This window comes from Gallus gallus, chromosome 1 (genome assembly GCF_016699485.2).
Source record: "Gallus gallus isolate bGalGal1 chromosome 1, bGalGal1.mat.broiler.GRCg7b, whole genome shotgun sequence".
Classification (NCBI taxonomy): Eukaryota; Metazoa; Chordata; class Aves; order Galliformes; family Phasianidae; genus Gallus; species Gallus gallus.
This window is the reverse complement of record NC_052532.1, coordinates 85497595-85519097: the sequence shown is the minus strand read 5'-3', so window position 1 is coordinate 85519097 and position 21503 is coordinate 85497595. Positions and strand designations below refer to the sequence as shown.

Genomic DNA, 21503 nt, shown 5'->3' with positions numbered 1-21503 from the left:
TGTTTTAAGAATAGAATGTAGGCATGGGGTGCGAGGGTTTCCAACTTCGAAAGACATCAAATACTGATCAGCAAGCTTTTCCACTTGGTGCTTTTTTAATTTAGTAAATTTGTGTTAGATAACAAAATATATGTCCTCCATTTGGTCAGTGAAAATGTGTCAGTTTGGGTAAAGATTGGTATTTTGCCTTAGTGACCTTGTTTGTTCCCTTCTCCCTCCAATGTATCATCTACTGGTGGCCTTCTGCTCTAGAGCTATTATTAGTGTACCATCAGAATAGCCACAATCTTTATCCTTCAGTCATCAAAGTCAGAAATGCTATTGACTTTGAAGTTGCAGAATACATTTACAATCTGTGGGGTAAAAAAATGCCATAAAACAATTGCTGTTCTTTCTGTAATTAGTTATTCATTTTGATTCTTATTCAATTGTTTTCTGGGGAAAAAGTGAAAGAAAAAGGTTGAATTAACTAATTTCAGATAAGCTGCCTGTGGAGGTTAGAGAATAGATGCTTTCTCCCCTTAGCTGTAAGGCTGTTGTTTTTTTTTTTTCTGGTGGAATATGGAACAACTCAGAGGAAATCTTAAAAAAAAAAAAAAAAAAAGCAATAAGCTAAAGCTGAGATGTCCCATTTTTTCTTTTTCTTTCTTTCCCTCCTCCTGTCAGGTTGGTATCCGGTCTTGCGGTGATAGAAGGGAAAGTTGCTACTTGCTGATTCAGGCAGCTTTCTTAAAGCATGGGACATAAATGTGAATAGAATGTATGGAATAAGGGCACTTTAACTAATTACACTTTCCATTCCTGGCCTTGAAAATTTCAAGCACGTGATTATTGACATGTATAGTCCCACTGACTTAAGCCAAATCCCAGAAGAGAAATTAAATACAAAACATTAACATTCACGGGGTCAGAGGTTTCATTTGATAACGTGCTGTAAAAGAGGTTGAGTTTGTTTGTAATAGGACAGTCACACAGACAGGTTTAAGCTTGTTAACAGAAAAAAAAAAAAAAAAAAAAGCAGGTCCCCCACAGACCAGAGCAATGGCATTGAGAAATGTGTGACTGCATCTCTACCTCATCTGAGAAATTTATACGTGGTTTCAATTTTGCAGCAGAAGAAAAACAGGCTAAAGATGCTTCACCAACCCCTCAGCTCGGTGTCTGGCAGTTTGCAAGCCCCTCTCTGCCTCCTGAACTGAGAAAGCTTCATGGCATTGTGGAGGCTGAACAAGTCAACAGGCATTTGCTGCGCCGAAGGAAGCGCTCCATTCTGTTTCCCAGTGGAGTTAAGATCTGCCCTGATGAATCTGTTGAACAGGCTATTGCCAACCATCTGAAATACTTCAGGCTCAGAGGTAAGTGGGCACCAAGATCATAATCTCAGGAGTAACTGATAACATTTAGTTATAAATAAAAAATAATAGATGGAGTTTTTAAACGTAATAGTACCATGCAATAAGAAATACACTGTTCCACAAGAAACTTAATTTCTTAGTGATAATCTTCATTATGAGAGCTGTTCTGAGATTCTGCTTTGTTTTAGTGTTCTTGAAATGCTGGTAGAACACAAAGAGGGACCCTTTGGAAGAGTAATGGCAGAGACATTGGTCAGCCACGTGGCTTTTGGCTGTAGTTGGTTTTTCTCTCACCTAAAACAATCTCTTGTGTGTAAGGCTGTGGTATAACAGCAATGAGGCTTTTGTATAGAGATGAAGTTGGTGTAAATAAGCTTGCTCTGAAAATCTGAAATGTACTCTGTAACAGCTTTGTCCATGCCTTGAAATATTACAGCAGTATGATGTATTTTAACACTTGTATCTGACACCATTGGAATGCATTGCTTTCTGCATTTATCATAGAATCATAGAAACATTAAGGTTGGAAAAGACCACCAAGATTATCTAGTCCAACCATCAGCCCATTACCACCATATGCCCATTAACCACATACCTCTGTGCCATATCTACATGGCTGTTGAACACCTCCAGGGACGGTGACTCCCCCACCTCCCTGGGAAGCCTCTGACAATGCCTCACCACTCTTTCTGAGAAGGCACATTTCCTGACATCCAACCCATATTTCTGTACAGTTGTATTCAAACACCTTATTGGGTGTTAACATGTTCACCCAGAATCCATCAATGGAACAGGGAAGAGCTGCTCTCACTTAAGGAAGAAGGAAATGTCTTCAGAGACATGTGCTTTTGCACTTCCAGTTATTGTTTATTAAGGAGTAAAAGACGTAGCTTAGCTACCAAAAAAAAAAAAAAAAAGGGGGGGAAAAAAGTCTCTGTTGGCCTTTGCCTACACTGCTGTTATGCTTGTATGATCATACTAATATAATGGTGAAACTGTGGTAAACAGTGGGCTACTAAATCACCTTGGTCAATAATTCTACCCTAAACAATTTTCCTGAGGTCCAGCAAAGCTTGAGACAAGGTGAGTTGCTGTGTTCCACACTTCAACCATGAGTATTGGGTCAGCTTTTCTGCTCATGGGGTTAACACCTCCCTCTCAATAGCCAAAAGATGAAGGCCGCTCTATCCCTTCTGGAGTTGTGGGAGCCCCACTTGCAGACTTATGCTCATGCTACCAAGGACTTAAAGAAACAGTTTTGAGAAAACATGGCTGATTTTTACAGCTCAAGGACATCTGCTGGCTGTTCCAACTGATGATGCTGCATTGCTTTGTTCATTCAGGGCCACTCTGTTAATTCAGCTTATAAAACTACAGCTAGGCTAATGTGACAGAATCAGGTGTCTGTACAAAGGTCTGTTGCTTGGTGCAAAAAGAAACAGATTCCCAACTTCCTTCTTTTACTGGCACCATTTAGGAATTAGTTTTACTATGGTCTGCTGAACACTCCGTCTAGCCACAACATGCACATCTTGGCCTAGCAATTGGACTAGCAATTGGATTTGGAGTTATTTGAGTCATGGTGGCTGTGTTTGTTTTGTTTTTTTTTTTTTTGAAAAGTCTTTTTCCAAGGCCTGTTGGAGAATGAGAGGTTTGGCTTCACATATTTGAATCACGCATTTTGTATTTCTTCTTCCTTCAGAGCAGTGAAAAACAGTTACAGTCAGGAGTAGCTGAGTGTCTGTGTAAAAGTAAATACAAAGAATGTATTTGGAGAACAAAATAGAATTATGTGGGATCAGAGCCCTGTCCAAATGTTGACTTGTGCCCAGCTTGAGAGAGGTGTTGACATTGATCACATAGTCTGACAGCCTTTGTGAGCTTCTTGTTTATGTCTGCTCAGTAGCACTCAAATGGTCTTCGCTTTGCTCCAAATTAATCCATATTATGTCCTTTAACTGCAGCCATCCCTCAATTACACACTGTATGGGAGCATAGGCAAACACTGAGTAAGCAAAAGTCTGAGTGAGAGTGAAGAAGAGAAATCTATCTGTTGTTTTGTAAAAGCTCACTTAGAACTTGATGATCTTAGGCTGAACCAAAGGCCCACGGAGTCCCTCTCCTTTCATGTTGGACTCCTGGCTTCCGAAGTCCCCTATGACTTCTTGAGCAGAGGTGCTGTGGCCATCCTTAGCATCTTAAACTTTTGAAAAAGATCTATGCAAGAAATAGGGATGACTCTAATTAGCAGCAAGTTGAGCAAAGTCTAGTTCGAGCAACCTGTCGTCTTCATTCTGTTAGCAGCAATGTGCCGCATCAGAACTATTTGGTGAGGTCTTGTTAATTACCTCCTGAGGCCACACCTTGAGTTCTGTGTTCAGTTTTGGGTGTCTCACTACAAGAAAGACACTGAGGCCCTGGAGTGTGTTCAGAGAAGGGCAGTGAAGATGGTGAAGGGTCTGGAACACAAGTCTTACAGGGAACAGCTGAGGGAACTGGGATTGTTCGGTCTGGAGAAGAGGAGAGCCAGGGGAGACCTTATTGCCCCCTACAATTCCCTGAAAGGAGGTTGTGGCGAGATAGCAGTCAGCCTCTTCTCCTTGGTAACAGAGACAGAATGAGAGCGAACTGCCTCAAGTTGCACCAGGGGAGGTTTAGGTTGGATATTAGGAAACATTTCTTCTCATAAAGAACAGTGAGGCAGTGGCACAGGATGCCCAGGGAGGTGGTGGATTCCCCCTTCCTGGAGGTGTTCAAGAGCCGTGTAATTGTGGCACTGAGGGACATAGTTGATTGTTCCTTTGACATAAGAGCTTGCATGTTCTAGTTATGTGAGGTATATTTGTTCTGTCTACATCTACCTTAGAAGGAAATGTGGGGATTTAATTACCTAGCTGTAGGTCCCCTAGCTTTACTTACTTTTGCTAGCTTGCTAAAACCTTTATTAGTGTTAGGGACAGATAATCTAAGTAATGATATGGATATTCACTGCTAATTGTTACTGTTACTGCAGTAGTTAGAAACACCAGCCAAGAACAGAGTTATTTTTGCCTGTTTCTCTACACTTGCAGTCTAGAGGACAGTTTTCTCATGTGATGATTTATTCCTACAGTCATTCACACTGCAGAACAAACCAACCTTTACACTAGTGGTAGGTACTATTTTTGGTCTCTTTTGAGCTGACAGAGTTATGGTCATCTCTGAAGTCTCTGGCCTGATAAATAAAGACTGCACCTCCTGCAGCTGTGCATGGAAGCCACTGCTGTTGGCTGCCTTTGTATTTCATTTTTTAGAGAATGTAGAGATGAAAATCAGTCAGAGATGCTTGCAGTTTGGGTACTTCAGGCCTGTGGTTTGGGTCTTTAATACATGTCCTTTTAATAGGAGCAGCGATGCTGCTGGAAGGTCCACATAAATCTGATGGTGGTTCATAGATGGATTGCTGCGATGAGCACAACATGTATCCAACAGGCTGGAGGTTTCACAAAAGGGATTCAGTAGGAATCTAACTGTGGATTTCAGATAACAAGTACGCCAAGTACAGTAATGTTGATTTGGAATAATGATTTTTTTACTCTTCACAGGCAGGCTATGGGCCAAGCCCCTGTTAACAAAAGATGTTATATGAAAAACAGCCATACCCACTCAGGCCAAAAGTCTGTCTGTTCCACTCCAGGTCATAAGACTGACCAGTCACTTTATGCTGACTGCCCTTTTTCTTTGGTGTAAACTGTCAGTTGACAGCTGAGAATTTAATAGACTTAAAAGGTGGACTTGCCAGTGAAACAGAAACAAGGTAAGGGTTGCAGGGTTGATGGTACGTGCTGTTATCCTGGTGATGTTCCTAACAACTGGGTAAAACAAAGGATGCTGGGTTTTGGCACTGTGGCTCAGAATTAGTACTGCTGCTGTCTTTGGGATGGCTGAGATGTAGTTACTCCTGTGCAATTCCTAAATTGCATTTGCATTTTTTCCTACTTTGATCCATGGCCTTCAACAGTTCAGTGTATTGAGTGAGTGCATCATATTTTCACGCAGGTAGATCCGATGGTCTCTCTGACAGAAATGTTTTTGTCAGCCAGAGCTCCAGGTAAAGCCAAACATCTAAAGATAGCATATAAAGATTCTGACCAGAGAAGGAAGCAAACAGTGTTCTGGTGTGTCACAGCTAATGAGAGCCAAGGAAAATTCAGTACTTTGGAAAGAATAAAACAAATTTCTCACGAATGAGTTCTATTCATGATTATAATCAAGATTTGGTGATCTTGGGCAAAGGACTGAACTCATAACAGTAAAGACAGAATCCAAATTTTCTCCCCATTTCTTGAATTGATTTAGATCTATTTATTGAAACAGCAGAAATAACGATGTGATGTTCAGCACAGGGATAGAGCTAAGATTGGAGATTCAATTTGATGCTGAAACCCTACATGACAAAAAGTATACAAATCGTGCTGAATAATGATGAAAGCAAGCGGTCAAAATTCATGAAATCTATCTGGCCGAAGCAGCATGCATTAAATCAATGTTCCTGTCCAAGTGAGCCTTTTCTCCTTGTTTCCCTCTCTTCCCTGTCACTTATTACACATAGCTCATACTCAGCCAATACACTTCTGAAGTTTATTTGTAAAAAAAAATCTATTTGTCTCCCTCCACATCTGAATTATTAGATGTCAGTATACACTTCTCAAAATCTCAAGTGTTATCTTGAAAGAGACTCCTTTGTAGTTACTGAAATATTGCCAGTGAGAATAGTTCATGGTAGAGTTCAGTGTGTCAGCATTCATGGCAAACATCCTTCGTGTGGATTAGCTAACTGACATTCAGCTATTTTAATTAAAAACCCTGGACTGCTACATGTGTTATTTAAAGGTTGTCGTGTTGTAGCCTGTAAACAACAGCATTTCAGCAACAGCTGAAGTGATTGCACTGCAGGTGACTTTATTAGCTTGTTTAGCAAGTTCTAATGAAATCTTTGCAGGAAAGATCTCTTAAGAAGTGTCTGTCAATCTCGCTCTTGCAATAGTTCTTATAAAAACCCGCTGCCATTAAGTCTTCCAGTTGTGGAGAAATTGCAAGGGAGGAGAAGGAATTGGCCTCAGGTTGCCTTAAAATAGAATATTCTGCCTGACTCGGTGCTCCTAGCCACTGTACGATTCAACACTTAAGAAGCACTAATGGGATTTAACTGAGATTAAACTCCAGCGCTCTCCACTTACACAAATGGCCAGAAAGCCACCCTACCCCCCACTGGGTGCTGTCACGTGTTGCCTCTCCTATTAACCTCAGAAATCCCTGAGCACAGACTGAGATGTAATAGGCTAATTGTTTCTCATTTGAGAGATAAATGCATCCTGAATTGTAAAGCTAGAGCCAGAGAGGTGCTGTATCCTGCCCAGGTGCACGCAAGGTAGCCGACTGGCAGAGTGTCAGACAAGAGGGGTCATCTCATCGCAGATCTTAGCTGGAGATTTTGAGAAGGATGATAAAGTCTTAAGAAAGTAAACTTCAATCACATTTTTTTTTCACCCCTTTCACATGTTTATAGGACTGAAAAAAGCTTATGCCTACCTATTTTTTTTTTTCTGAAACGCAATTTGTCTTGAGTTTTTCAAGATATTATTTGTACACATTGAGTGTAAACACTAGATTTGAAGCAGATAAGCTCCAAGGGCTGGGCTTTTTGGCTTCTAGAGGAGAGATACTGAGATTCAAATGACCTTGGTATGTGTCCAGCTTTCTGAGGGGGCCTTTGGAACCTACTGTGGTCCTTAAAAATCAAGACTGTGCCTATGACACGTTGCTCAAGTGGAAGTTTGCACAAGTGCACGGGCCAAACATGCTATTGCTCGATTTTTCCTGCCTTGGCAGGAAAATCTTTCACCTTGAAGCAGAATATATTTCAGAGATGAGTTAAGTGACTGAATTTCTGAGGACTTGTGTTATGCACATGCAAAATGTACACTGGGGAAAAAATCTTGAAGATCAAGCCATCTGGTTTTCATTCTTGGTTTGAATTCTGATTCATCATGTCAGTCACACATCATCTGTGGACTTGCTTACTTTTCTGAGGACAGCTGGAGTGATCACATCTCTATAGCAGGGAGCCGTTATCTTTTTTTTTAACAAATGAATTCTTCAGATGAAAACTGCAAAGCATCTGAGCACTTAACACTAAAATACAAGTTATTTATTACCAAGGCTATGGGAAGAAGGAAGTTATTTTCTAGAGGAGCTTACCTTACCTTCCCACCCACGTGTAACTTCAAGGCTCTTAGCTCGCTGCCTTAAAAGATTGATCTCGATTTTATGATGCTTTTAATCGGTATTGTTTACCAGGGATTAGAGGCCGGATCGCAAATCCTGTCTTGTCCAGGACCTGATGCTGCTAATGCTGTCCCACATACTCCGTGACTGTGTCTACCCCTGCAGTAGGCCAGTGAAAGTTCTGAGTGAGATGTAGCTGTAAGGATGGGCTCCCCTGTGCCTCGGGGGCTGCCCTGAAGTGATAGTACCACTGGGTCTGCTCAGTAGTTCCTTCATCATCCTGGCAGTGTTGCCTGGTTGGCTCCTTTCTTTGTAAGGTTCTGCAGCTAGTCTTCAAAACCCAACTCTGGAAAGATCGTAATGTAAGGCCTAAACACAAGAGGTCTTTTACTTAGCAGTTGGCAAGTCAGAAAGCATGCAGGTAAATATGTGTTTTGACCAGATGCTTATTTTATTTCTGTTTTGGCTCAAAGAAGTTGCTATATCACAGGACTGTAGAGGTTGGAAGGGACCTCTGGAGAGTACGGAGTCCAACCCCCTGCCATAGCTGGTTCCCTACAGTCGGTTTATGAGATTTCAAATAATAGTTAAATGTTGCTTCATTTATGCACAGAATATGTAGATAATACACATGGCAAAGATAATGGCAAGTTGCCAGAAGGTCAGAAAGGAAAAACAGTGAATTATTTCTACACAGTAAAATATATCTGTTTGCTGAAGCTTCCACTCAAGTTAAACTTTGTTTACTTATGATTTATGACCTCAGGTTTTGCCTATATAGTCTCAGCATGCTTATAATCTGCTTATGAAAAACAAGATTTTTCTCTTATGGGAGTTCTCAAAAAATTGCTGATAAGAACTTTGAACAACCTCCCTGGCCTACAGGTAGTCGAACACCTGCCACAGTGATGGGCTCCACCTTTAAACTGAAAGAAGGATAAAAACACTTACGGAACTGAATGAAACATGAGGGTGGTGTCTCTTCACTTCCTTGGGTGGCCACGTCAATTATGCCGTGGTAAGAACTCACTCTGACATACTTGAAAGAACAGTTGGGAGGTAGAATCATATTTTTTTCTTTCTTTATATGATCTGAGTCACATTGAAGAAACTGTGCCATTCTTTTTCAGTGCTTGGAATGGCAACTCTCATCTAGCTACTTAAATATTGAAAAGATACATGAGAAAGAAAGATTAAAACAAAATTTGTCCTTTTCATAGCCAGACTATGGTTTTTCTCTTGGACACCATTTAGGCAAACATGTTTGGGGACGGTTCTTGGGTTGAGTCCCATGCAGTCTGGATTCACTGTCCTGCCAGGCAGTCCCCTGTTTCACAAATTGGCCAGTGGAATAAACAGGACAATGACAAGATAAGCAGTCAGAAGGGCTGGAACATGACTTAGTATCAGTTTGGACCATGCTGTCTCATGTTTTACTGCTTTCCACAGTGGAAATGGCAAAACAAGACAGAGGCCAGAGAGGACTCCTTAACCGAATCCCCCTTTCATCCTTCTCTTGCAAATATGACCCTGTTCTGGCAGCTTAGGTCTGATTAATGGGCTTGAAGCCCACAGATGGCACAAAGCTTTTGGGACTAGAATTCAGTGGAGTGTCTAATTCCAAATGAAAGGACACACAATAAATCTTTAATCTACTGGGAGCTGATTGGGGCAACTGTTCATACAGCAGCAGCTTGTATTCAGACAAGACGCACTCTCATCACACTCATTAAAAAAAAGACAAAAAGAGAGATTAAACTATTTAAGATTAAGAGCAGTAATGAAAACTGCCTACTATCATTACTGCTAATTATTACTTTACAGATGTAAAGCCAGTCCTTTGCCTGTTGCCGTTTGAAAATTAGGATTAGACAGTGCCACTGCAGTGTGTTTGCAAGCTCTAGCCATGGCTTCATCTCTCACTGACAGTGTGCTGAAGGCTTATCCCAGCTACAGGGAATAATCACGTTTCAGGGGTGTTGCTGTAAACTATTACACCTGGAGTAAAAGGTCCATTAATCAGAATGCAGGACATAAATTCCACGCAAAGAAATTAGAGAAAGTGGCACTGCCTGGTATAGGCTTCTGGGTCTGGAACGAGACATAGGTCTTTACCTGAACACACAGTTCTTAGGAGTGGGATGGTAGAGGGGATACTACAGATGTCCTTCTGCTTCAGGAAGCTTATTAGTACTCCAGCAGGATCCAGAAATCCTTGAGAAGGATTATGGGTTCATTGCCTGAGGTCTGTACAGACTCGTATGGAAACGCAGCCTTTGCCTCCTTAGTTGCTGAGGCAGCCAGTATAACTCGAATTGGGATGTGAGAGGACCAATTACTGTGCTTTACAGATAAATATGTACAGATTACGCCTGGAAGCTGGAGGAATGCTAAAGCAGTAATATATTACAGAAAGTTAATTATGGAGAGCCTAAAGACCACATTCCTCTCCATTCATACCTGTCAAATGAGCAAGGCCACCTCCATGTAGAAAAGCTGGCAGGAATGTGGTGCAGAAATAAGAAATACCTGTATATCTGCAGACAGTTCTACAGAGAGAAATGATCTCAGCTACTATGATAAACTGAAATTTGGAGTGGAGAAAAGAACTTTTTTTGCCTGATGCCATCCAGCACCAAAATCAGCTAAGCTTTTAGGTGTGACTGGGGACAGTTTCTTCAAGTTATTATTTCTAAAGCTGTTGCGTTTAAGAGAAATGCCCACTCCTTGGCTAGAAGAAGCAATGTTTCAGCGTGATTTAGGTGTTAAATTTAATCCATTTTGGAATTCACATTCACATGAACCTTTCATCCATTTTGGAATTCAGAATACAAGATACGGAGAAGAAGCAGTATTTACAAAGATGCCATTTTTGGCAGCCTAGATTGTAATGTTAAGCTGATTGGAAAAAATGAGCCTCCAAAGATAGATTCACAGTCAGCCTCCTGTAGGGTTTTGCTTATGATGTCAAGACTTTCCCTGAATGCAAAGTGCTCCTCTGCCAAACTATGCGTATATATTTAACTAGTGAAATCAGATTAAAGCTGAAAAGCAGGTTTGTTTGCGTGGTGCTACCCCAGGCTGGCACCTGCTGCAGCTGATTTTTAGAGTTGTTCTTTTAACGTAGTCCTCTTCCAGAACACATAGAAAATTCTATATATCTTCATCTCCTCTGCTTATTCTGGGTCACAGAAGGATTCTTGCTTAAGCAAGTGGTATGACCAACTACTCTGACTGGCAAAAAGCACATTCAAGAGAGGGAGGCTGAAGCAGCTGGCACACAAGATAATTCAACATTTAATTTGCAGGCTGTCTATTCAGCCACAGATCTTTCTCTGTGCATATATACAGTAGGGGTAGGGATTGACTTATTGCTTAACAAATTACATTGTTATGTCATCATCATCCTGGTCTCTACTTTTTCTTTAATGAAATAATTACTTCAGTAAAAATTCAGGAAGGGAAGTGGTGTGAGTGTGTAAGATCTACCAGATCTTCATCGTTGGTGCATTTAATGTCTTACACATTTACATGTAGTGTGTATCATAGAACTGTTAGGGCTGGAAAAGACCACAAGATCATTTAGTCCCACTGTCAGCCCATCCCCACCATGTGCACTAACCACATCCCTCAGTGCCACATCTACACGGTAATTGAATACCTCTGGGGACAGTGACACCACCACCTCCCTGGGCAGCCTCCTCCAATGCCTCACTACTTTTGCTGAAAAGAAATTTTTCCTAATATCCAAACTGAACTCCCCGCCCTTCCCCTCCCTCCCGGCTCAACTTGAGACCATTCCCTCTTGTTCCTTATCGCTAATCACCATAATCATGCAGCATACAGCATTAGAGCAATATTGTGTTGACCACCTTTGCCACAGAAGCACTTCTGTTGTACTAACGGCAGACCTCTCTTGTGCCTTCAGTGTGTCAGGAAACAGTCTGGGAGGTCTTCAAGACATTCTGGGATAGACTGCCAGAGCGTGAAGAGTATCACACCTGGATGAGCCTGTGTGAGGAAGGAACGATGAGCATTTTTGAAATGGGCATGAACTTCAGTCAATCTGAGGAGCACCGAAGTCTGATTGTGAAGGTGAGTGCAGCACCAGGTCGGTGTCTTCTCCTAAGCAAGGGTATAATGTTCCACCACAAAAACATGTTCAGCATATGGCAGTAGGTAATATGTGGGGGCAGTTAAAAATTTACAGGCATGAATACTCCCAGCTTTTGGATCTGTTGTTCAGAGATCAGGCTGTCTTAAAGAGTATAGTGGTTAAAAGATATTTCTTTAAAATTTACAATTTCTCCTATTTTTGCAAGCTAGATGAAACATAAGAGAAATCTTAAAAGTCTGATCAGAATCAGTAATGTTGTGCTAGTATGGACATACTGTTTTTTTTCCTTTCTGCTTTTTTTGTGGACTCCTGTGCTAGGAATGCGCACTGAGGATGTGAGCAGGGAAATCACTGTGGTTAATGGGGAGAGAATTTTTCTGAGCCTGGATGCTACTCTTCACTGGTGGATACTAACCAAAGTTTGCTTCTGTGATGTCTTGTGGTACTGTTGTCCTTAGAAGACTTCACAAAAAGATGTGGACACTTAAACAGAACGATGTGATAGGTGAACAATTGGTTGACGTGTCGGGCTCTAAGGATCAAATTAAATGGGGCTACATCAAGCTGATGGCCAGTTACTAAGTGGGGTTCCCCAGGGCTCAAATTTGAAGAGAAGTGGCCCTGGTGTTTTTATCAATGACTTGGATACATAGGTTGGAGGTATATTGAGTAAATTTGTGGATTAGAAGGAGCTGTTGACTGCCTCAAAGGTAGAGAGGCCTTAAATATGTTTTATACAGAATATCACAAATCTATCAGATAACCTGAATACAAAGAAACAAAAAAAACCCATCAGCACCTCAATTTATATTTCAGCCAAACTGAAGGTGAGAGTACTCTCTCTCATCCCTGGCCAGCCAGCTGCAAAAGGTCTCGTGGTGTATTTTTTAATACACATAGGTCAGTGTGGATTTAATTGCTATTTCTAGTACTGAGTCACTCTTTCTCATATGTGCTTATGCACAACTTGCTTGTCAGAGGGTGAAACCTCTTTAAAGCAGCTCTGAGAATATTAAGTCCAAACAGAGGCAGTGGTTATTACTCTGCTTTTAAGAACATCCTTCCTCCTACCAGTTGCTTGTTCCAGGTTAATGTGTAGTAGGAGGTGGTGCCCAGATTAGCCTGTGGGACTAGGAGCATGTTTAAAGTACTGTCCTGTTTTTTTTTTTGCCACATTCACCAGCTAAGTTGACCAAGTTGCATAGGAAAGCTTTTCCCTTATTCATGGGAATTTTGCTTCTCTCGTTACAGCATATTCATTCATTCATTTAGTAAGCTGTGACCGTATTTATTTATATTTGTTCCTTAGATTATATTCTATAAAACATGGAGCACTTCTTACTTTAGGACTGTCATCATTTCACAGCATGCACAATACCCTATAGCATTAAATGTGTGAATAGTCCACACACTCAGTTGCTTGAGTGGAAGAATCACTCATGCATTGAGATGCAGAAAAGCAATGTGGACAGTTAACTCAGCCTCTAAATTCTTTGTCTGACCATTACACACCTCATTAAATAATCCTGGCTTTTAATCTTTCTTTGCTCTCTTGTGTTTGTGAATCATCTGTGGTCAGCAGTTTAGCCTAGACCCTACAACTGACCAAAGTATTTCTGTGGTTTTTTTTTTAGGTGTTATGCATTACTATGGATATTACTGTCATAGTGCTTAGATATTTCTTGAAAAATCTGAAAAAGGGAGAAATGTCAACAAAAGTAACTATAGATTTCCTGAGAGCCACGTACCTTTTGCTGTGAGATTGATGCACTGCTGCCAAACCAACAATTTATGCCACCCATAGCAACAGCTACCGCAGGGATGCAATATCTCTTCTTGAGGTACCCATATAGCAGCTGGGCACATTTTTTGACCTTATAAACTACAGAAACAACACAACAGTTCTGGAGTGGCAAGTGGAAGTGTTTTGACACCTTCTTTTTTTGTTTTCTTGTTCTTTCTTCATCTGAGGATCTGTTAGGGCTCCTGTCCAGTTTTTGGATATTCACAAATCTTCCATAAAGGTACCTGCTGCTGACAGTGATTAGAAATAAAAAGTCAAGCTAAGTGCACCGAAAGTCTTCATATGACAAGTTTTTCTTTCCTTTTTCCTTTTTTTCCTTTTTCCTTCATCTATCTCTAGCATGTACAGAAAAATTAGTAAAGAAATTTGCACAGATTTTATCACAGGATTATGCACTGAATGTTTAAACGTGAAGCAGCAAAATTAAAGGAAGTGAAGGTGTGAAAAAGAACGAGGAGGAGGAAAAAAGATATTTTCAAGATGTTAAGAAAGTAGGTGTGAAGTCAAGCCCATCCCTATATCAGTGGCAGTTTTTTAAAAGCAAAAACAAAATCAGAATATGCAGAATACACTGTAAACATTCAGCTTCTGTTGAAAGATACTGGTGGGTACTTTTTACCTTATCACTACCTTGCAAATACTTTGCTTATACTTTTAATGGAGCCTCAAGTGATTTCACATTGGGAACTTGATGCATGACTAATGTTATATATGCTAATTCAGCAAGAAACGATGACAGATCTTGTTATGAATATCCACAAATCCATCAATGTACTGCAATTACAAATGGAGGAAAACTACATATTCTGGGGAAGAAAAAACAATCTTTACCAACTAATTTCTATAAATGAATTAGGTCATGAATCTTTTCCAAAGAAAAGGATGTGATGTTTGGATGCTGATGAGAGAAGGATTTGGGCTGTGCTCTCTTTGGTGGGGCTGAGAACAAAAAGTTAAGCTAAGAGTTAGCCACAGAAAGGAGTTTGTAATACAGCTTTGTCTGCGAACCAACAGACAGATAAGAAAGCAGGGAATCTCCAAGGCAGTGATGGGAGACACCCACCAAAATTCAGTTCAGAAAGCTCCTGGGCCAAGAAACAAAAGCTGTAGCTATGTCAACTCAGCAGCACACTTTTTTAGTATTGATCTTTCAAAGTCTGTCAGCAGCTCTATCTGTTCTGCTGTGTTTGGAGCATGGGCTAAATGCTTCTGGATGCCACAGCAAAATGCCTCCTTAGCATACTGAAATGGGCACTGAGGAATGTCATCTGAACTTGCCTGAATTCTGAGTTTCTTCAAAGTAATGAGTCAGCAACCCACTGTCATTTTTTAACCACTGCCTCCTATTTTTAACCTCTGACCATCTCATGCAGCAGGTGATTCTGTCTTCCTGTGAGGCAGAAAGACCTTTTCTTCTGTCCTTCTGCCTATCCTGGGTTCTTCCTTGCCAACTTGTCTTTCTCTGTTTAATCCAATATCTTCATTACAGTTTTCAGTATGTTTTGATAGCTGACTAAGATAACTTTATATTTTTTTCTTGGTATAGAGTATCTCCAAGTTCTTCTACATCAGAAAAAAAAAAAAAAAAGCAGATCTGTTCTGCACTTTCAGCACCTCCCCTTCCCCTCTCTCCGCCTGCTTAAGGATACAAAAAACTTTCTTGCATTGCCCTCCTTAGAGCCATTCTTTCAGATTTTCTTCATCCTCTTTCTTATCCCCACACTTATTGTTCTCCTGTCCTCCTACTGGCTTTGGTTCTTTTTGCATTGCACGTCTTACACTTCTCTGATTTTAAAACAAAACAAAGAAACTGAAACAATGAGAAAATGTCACCGTATGTTCAAATCAATAAACTCCAGTTGCTTCTCCAAGTCTTATTTCATCTTCCTTTAATCTCTTCAGCTCTTTCTGTGTGGATTCTCTCTCTGGTCATTCTCCTGTTCCAGCCTAAATCTTCCTTTTTAATCTCCCTTGACTGCAGACAAAGCACAGAACCTGTCAGCCATGGGACCTGTGCTTACATCTTTGAGGCAGAGCTCAGAGTCAATACTTTTTCATCATCCTTGTCTGATCAGCTCTTCTACCTGGCAAATCTGCAGTTGTTCTTTGTTTTCACTGTTTTCCATCTCATTTCTAGACAGCATTGCCCAAGACACACTGTGGAATCATTTCTGTCATGAGTGTTCACCTCTGCTTTGGAGTTGATTCCTCCTGGACGGACTGGACCTTCAGCTAGTTTCTAACATTACACTATAGATCTCTAGCTTTTGCTTCAATTTGGATATGGCTAAAACATTTTCTGTTCCACCATATTTCTCTGCTATCTCTCCTTTTCCTCACTGTAGACCATCTTTGCATGTCAGCTGTCAGAGCATTGCTAACCATCCTGGCCTTTCCCACCAGCTTCCATTCTGGATTTTGTCATCCACCCCCTTGAATTCTCCCAGTGCCTCAGCCTTTCCCCTGTGAGAGGATAGTTCTGTAATACACTGTAGTGGGCGAGCAGGACAGGCAAAGAAAGAATATTTTCTTGCTATGACTTCCCTGTGGCAAGTAATGTGCACAGGTGTGTTGAATCAAACACGCTTGGTACAACCCTACACAGATGGGATTAAACTAACATGATATTACTTAAGATCTTCTTGGCATTCCCTCCCACTTTTTTCTCCTGCCTGGAATTAACTCCAGGAAAGATAATTTGTCTTCTGTGCATCAGGATAGTCTCTTAGGATCAGGCAAAAGTATCCCATATAACTGCTTTTCAGCAGTTCATGAGTTGAGAGAAGCTCATCCATCTGGTCAGTACTGTGTGTGATATAGCGTTGGTGGTAGTCTGTATGTAATACTATGGATTCAATAATTTTTGATAGTTTTGCATTATGTAAAACTAACTGCAGGCTGTTGAGAAGGGTAAGCACCAGTGCAACTGACAAAAATTTATTTCCTAGCTTTAGAAGAATTGGTATGACAATGTTAGGAGATGCCAGAGGCAGCTCCGCTGAGTAAAGCCTTCCCCTGGAGTTATGGTATGGCTGCTGCTGCTGTGTGTAATTATTTGTAGATAACTTCAAGTATTCAGTGGGTAAAGATATTAATCCCTGCAGGTTCCTTTGCGGTAGATAGGAACAGGTTTATAACTCCCATCTTGCACAAAATGGAACCGAGTCAGATAGGAGAGATGATTTGGCCTGGGCTATCCTCTACTAAATGAGAAACCAAGCCAGAAGTAGAACTTCAGAGCTCTGGACTTCTAATTAGAGGGAAGAGGTTCCTGTTTGCCATGAAATTGAAGTATATGTCCTCACCCCAGACCGGAATGTAAATTTTTCATATAAAAGAGCAGAAAGCAATCACTACCAAATGTTGCAGACTGTGCCAGCTTAGCCATAGGGGGATGCTTCATTTCCACATTCCCAGTTGGAAAAACCAAACAACAACAACAACAACAACAAAAAAAAAAAAAAAAAAAAAAAAAAAACCAAAACATTTAATGTTATTCAAAAACGAGTCTTGTATTTCAGACTGGATATTGTGATCATCTTTTCCTTTTGAATTTAATGCAAAATGTCAGATTTTAGTGTGACATAAAGCTGCAAGATGACAATAATCCCTCTGCAAACTTTGTATTGGCATATGGTTTTTGAGGGATGCCTGATATTTTATTGGCCAATCCATTTATAATTTACATTTAAAGTATGCAATTCTTTAGACTTACTTAATTGCACAAAAGATGTGGTATACCATGAAGAGAGAACATCCTGTTCTGAGCTGGGTGAATTAAGGAATAATCCAGCCACCCCATGAAGAGGCCATCATTCCATTCATGCAGTATTAGGCTTTACTAGCTTACTACAAAATTGGATGAAGACTGAGCTATTTTATACCTTTTTAAAATGGAGATATGAAGACAAGATGTGTCATGTTTGTTGTGGAATCATAGAACTGCAAGGGTTGGAAGGGTCCTCTAGAGATCATTGAGTTCAACCTCCCTGCTAAAGCAGGTTGCACAGGAAAGTGTCCAGACAGGGTTAGAATATCTCCAGAGGAGACTCCACCACTTCTCTGGGCAGCCTGGGCCACTGCCCCGTCAACTCACAGTACAGAAGTCCTTCCCGGTGTTTGTATGGGACTTCCTGTGTTCCACTTTGCACCTGTTGCTCCTTGTCCTGCCACTGGGCACCACTGAAAAGAGCCTGGCCCCATTCTAGGCTTTGGCCATCAGAATAATAATCAGACATTTCATGCTATCAAAAGAAGATTTTGCAAAAGCAAGGCATATTAGGTAGGACTTGTGACCTGAGTGTAGGAAGGCGTGATGCCACCAGTTCCTTGGGGCACCCCACCACAGATCGGGCCCAGAGAGCCTCTTGTGGGGAGTCCTTCCCGATCAGCAAAATGATCAGGGTTATACTGACCTCTGCTGCCAAAGGCCTTTGTGGCTGGGCAAGCAAAGCCACTGGGCACATACTGTCCAGATGCGGAACATTGCCACTGTGCTTAGGAGAACATGGTTTTAAATCAATAGACAAGTAGCAGAGATAATGCATTTCTTAAGATGTCCTACTGGTAAAGATCTGATTCCTAGCTTCCACTGCAGTGAGAGATCATTGCTCCTGCAGGAGGAAAGGCAGAAAGGCAGTGCACCTCACCTAGTGCTCTTACAGTCCCTGTTGCTGTGTTTCAGTTGTATTTTAGAAATGTAATATGCCCATTATTTTCAGTGAAGGCTTAGTTAATAAATTCTGAGGTTAACAAGCGAACATAAAATAAATGACAGATGATTGTTTTGGCATAGGAAAGAAACAGACATTGAAGTGCCTTTGAGCTTCTTCCCCACTTATGACTCAAATATAATTGGGGTTTGTTTCTTTGTTTTCCAGAAACTGTCCTATACAAAGGAAGCAATGGCTGGGTGAGTATTGTTCCCTTTGTGTTTTAATCTGTCTGGAGGTAACAGCAGGGTTGAGTTGTTACATTTTGTGATGTTTTCTCATTTTTCTTTTATCTTTTTCTTGTCAGCTCCTGCACTGACTGGTCATGTGGGTAAGTCATTTTCCCTTTTTAAATAGCCTGTTGCTTAGCCCTTTCTCCAGTTCTTGTTACTGCTGGAATTGATGAGTGGAAGATGTACGGAGTTCACCTCTTTGCAAAAAGGCTTATAGAAAAGTATGCCGTGTGGTGGAGAAATCCCGTGCTTCTTGCATGTGAGCCTCTCACAGGCTGCCCTAGCATGCTTGTTGTGCTGAAAATATCTCAGCCAATCTGAGGCTTGCACTTTTGCTTAAGTATGTCATCACCTCATTGCCAGTCAGACACGCAGGCGGGCTGTTGACCTGAAGAGGTTTAGTGGGGGAAATCTATTTTGGGACAGTTGTATCTCCAGTTGCTTGTGTCAGTGTTCTGGCAGTCTTGTGAACCTTTCTCAAAGCTAGACTTGGTCATCAGTATTAAAAAAGAAAGAAAGAAAGAGAGAAAGAGAGAAAGAAAGAAAGAGAAAGAAAGAGAGAAAGAAAAAGAATACCTCTGAAATGCTTTTCCAAAACATGTTAGAGGTGTTACAGGCTCCTTACACTTTTAAAAATGAAATCAAAATGAAAACTTGTCTGAATTCTGACTTCTTTTTACCAAAGCAAACCTCAACTTGAGCTATTATTTTCATATCTTTGTTTTTTTTTTTTTAATGGAAGGAAAAACAGTTCAAATTATTACTATCCCATTCTCATAGAATGTAATCTAAAACTGTTATTTTTAGAACAATTCAAACCCAAACAACATTGTGCTGAGCTCCTCTGAAAACTTAGCAGATTCAATCCCCTGCTTTACCAGCCATGTTAAAGCTATGATAAATGAGTAATTCATTTACGGGAGAGTGTTCACTTAACAGATTAAAATGAACAAACAAACACCACACCAAAAAACCACACCAAAAAATCCACCCAACTCTTAAGTGAATTATTCCTATATTTCATAACCACGGTATTACATATTAAAATTAATAATGTGAGATGCTGATGCCCAGGAGGATGTTTTTTTTTTTTCTCTTTCCTTCTGAGCTGAGCTTTCCTCTGACATGAGCACTCCCCTTAGCTCCTAGGTCAGTTGAGTAGTGTAAATCCGTGCAGAACGTAACACTGACCAAACTTTCATTGTGCTTTCCTATTCGAAGTGAAAATATCAAAAATCAGGTGGATTTGCTCTGGATAATGGAGCATCAGGAAGAAATAAACATAATTTAGTTTGACGATACTAAAAAAGTAACTCATTCTAACAGCATCCTGGACACCTCCATACCAGAAGGTCTAAGTTGGGAATTTTGTAAGCCAGGATCATAGGAAAACAATGCCACAATTGGGGTGCCATGGGTAGATGACGTCTCATCTAAATTCAGACATCCTCCATCAAGAGGAATGACGGAGCTACCTCAGTACTGCCACAAGACAATGCTATTTCCTGCAAGAATATACTAGGCTTTCCAGTAGACATCAGAATAAATGGAAGACCTTTGTTAAAATTTTGTTTAAGAAGTCAAAGTACACAACTCGGGATCACCCAGTCCTTAAGGGATGGTATGGGAAATCCAGCATCAAGACCCTCCTGCACAGGAAGAATTGTGAGTGCAGTTGTGCCATTTCCTGGGCAGTGCTGTAATCACCCGTGAGCTTTTCTGCAGCAGGTCTCATTGTGCCTGACCTACATGTACAGGATCTAGTGATCCTGTAGATACGTATTTAGTGCAGGGCAATACAGTGAATTGAGTGTAGCTGTCTCACTACTTGGCCATGATATCTCTGTCGGAACAGGGAATTGACCTGGTCTCATGTCCCAAGGGATGGAGGGACTATCCTAAAGCACTGTCTGTAGATATCTGAAGGAGATGTTATCTATCACAATGATATCTAAAGGAATGAAGCTCCTCTATTGCCAGGAGAAGACAAGCTTCTCCCGAAGATGCCTTAAAGCAGGAGTGTGCTTTCGTCTATCCTCTGGTGAACTTCATTTTCTTTGGTTACTACACGGAAGCAATCATTTCAGTTCAGAGGCCTAGCATTAAGTGTATTTCTCAGTCTGTTTTTCCCACCAGTAAGAACATAGGTATTATCAGTAACTTTGTTTTCTTTTCTAGAGCACAGACCAGGCTCAAGAAACTAAAAAGTGTTGTGTTGTTTTTTCTTTGTTTTTGTTTTTTAATGAGCTTTGAGCTTTTTTTTTTCCCTGTGGGACAATTGCGGGTTCATTTCCCTAATTCAGAGCTGATCTGGAGCTCACACAGATCCTTGGTATCTGGCATTTTAACTGCATTACCTTTATATATTAAAGTATGACTGTGATGAAATCTGTAAGCAATTGAAAAATTGAAGCTGCGATTTAAAACATTTAATATGCCCAATACAATTCTACCTATTTATCAATACTGTGTTTTTATCTAATTGGAAAAAGCTCATTTCAGCTAGTTAAATGCTAAAATAGTTTTGATGTAGCTTACAGAAAGGTGGCTTGCACTTGTGATTTATTTCCCAGAATAACTCACAATCCAGCATTACCGGCAATTACATAACAGCAGGATGAAAGTTGTTCCAGTAAGACTAACTCATGCACGTAGGTTAAACACCCAGCTAGCCTGGCTTTTTAAGGAATTGAGGGATTAAACTAAGTACCAGGAAGAGAAAACATCAAAGGAAAAGTAATATATGGGAAACAATCTAGATTTTTATGGAGTATCCCAATGTAAATTGGAGTTTTGCTTAGGCTGGAAGTGTGGGAACACTCCATCAGCTACAGACTTTTAATGATTTCTTTATTCATTAGGCCATTGTGACTTTGCATAATTAATTTTGCTCTTTTAATATTGGAGTATGCCACATGAAAATAGGACAGTTGTCCTGTCAAGTTCATGCTGGGTCAAAAACCAGATTTTGAGGACCAACTGAAGGCAAAGAAGTAGTAGTAGGAAGCCACTGTT

At 40.6% G+C, this 21503-nt stretch overlaps 1 protein-coding gene across 5 annotated transcripts in view; it reads left to right on the top strand.

Annotated features, from left to right (window-relative positions):
- IMPG2 (interphotoreceptor matrix proteoglycan 2) overlaps positions 1–21503 on the top strand; it is a 56075-nt gene that overhangs the window by 4796 nt on the left and 29776 nt on the right. For 3 of the 5 annotated variants that reach the window (XR_001469469.4, XM_015296118.4, NM_001044639.3), the window contains exons 2-5: positions 1113–1355; positions 11551–11717; positions 18424–18455; positions 18563–18586. Coding sequence is in view for 4 of the 5 variants with exons in the window: in XM_015296118.4 (XP_015151604.2) it covers positions 1113–1355; positions 11551–11717; positions 18424–18455; positions 18563–18586 (466 nt within the window). In the remaining variant the exon portion in view is untranslated. Of the gene's footprint in view, positions 1–1112; positions 1356–8507; positions 8641–11550; positions 11718–18423; positions 18456–18562; positions 18587–21503 lie in introns of those variants that run through there. The other 2 variants (XM_040698110.1, XM_040698102.2) reach the window with 2 other exon arrangements.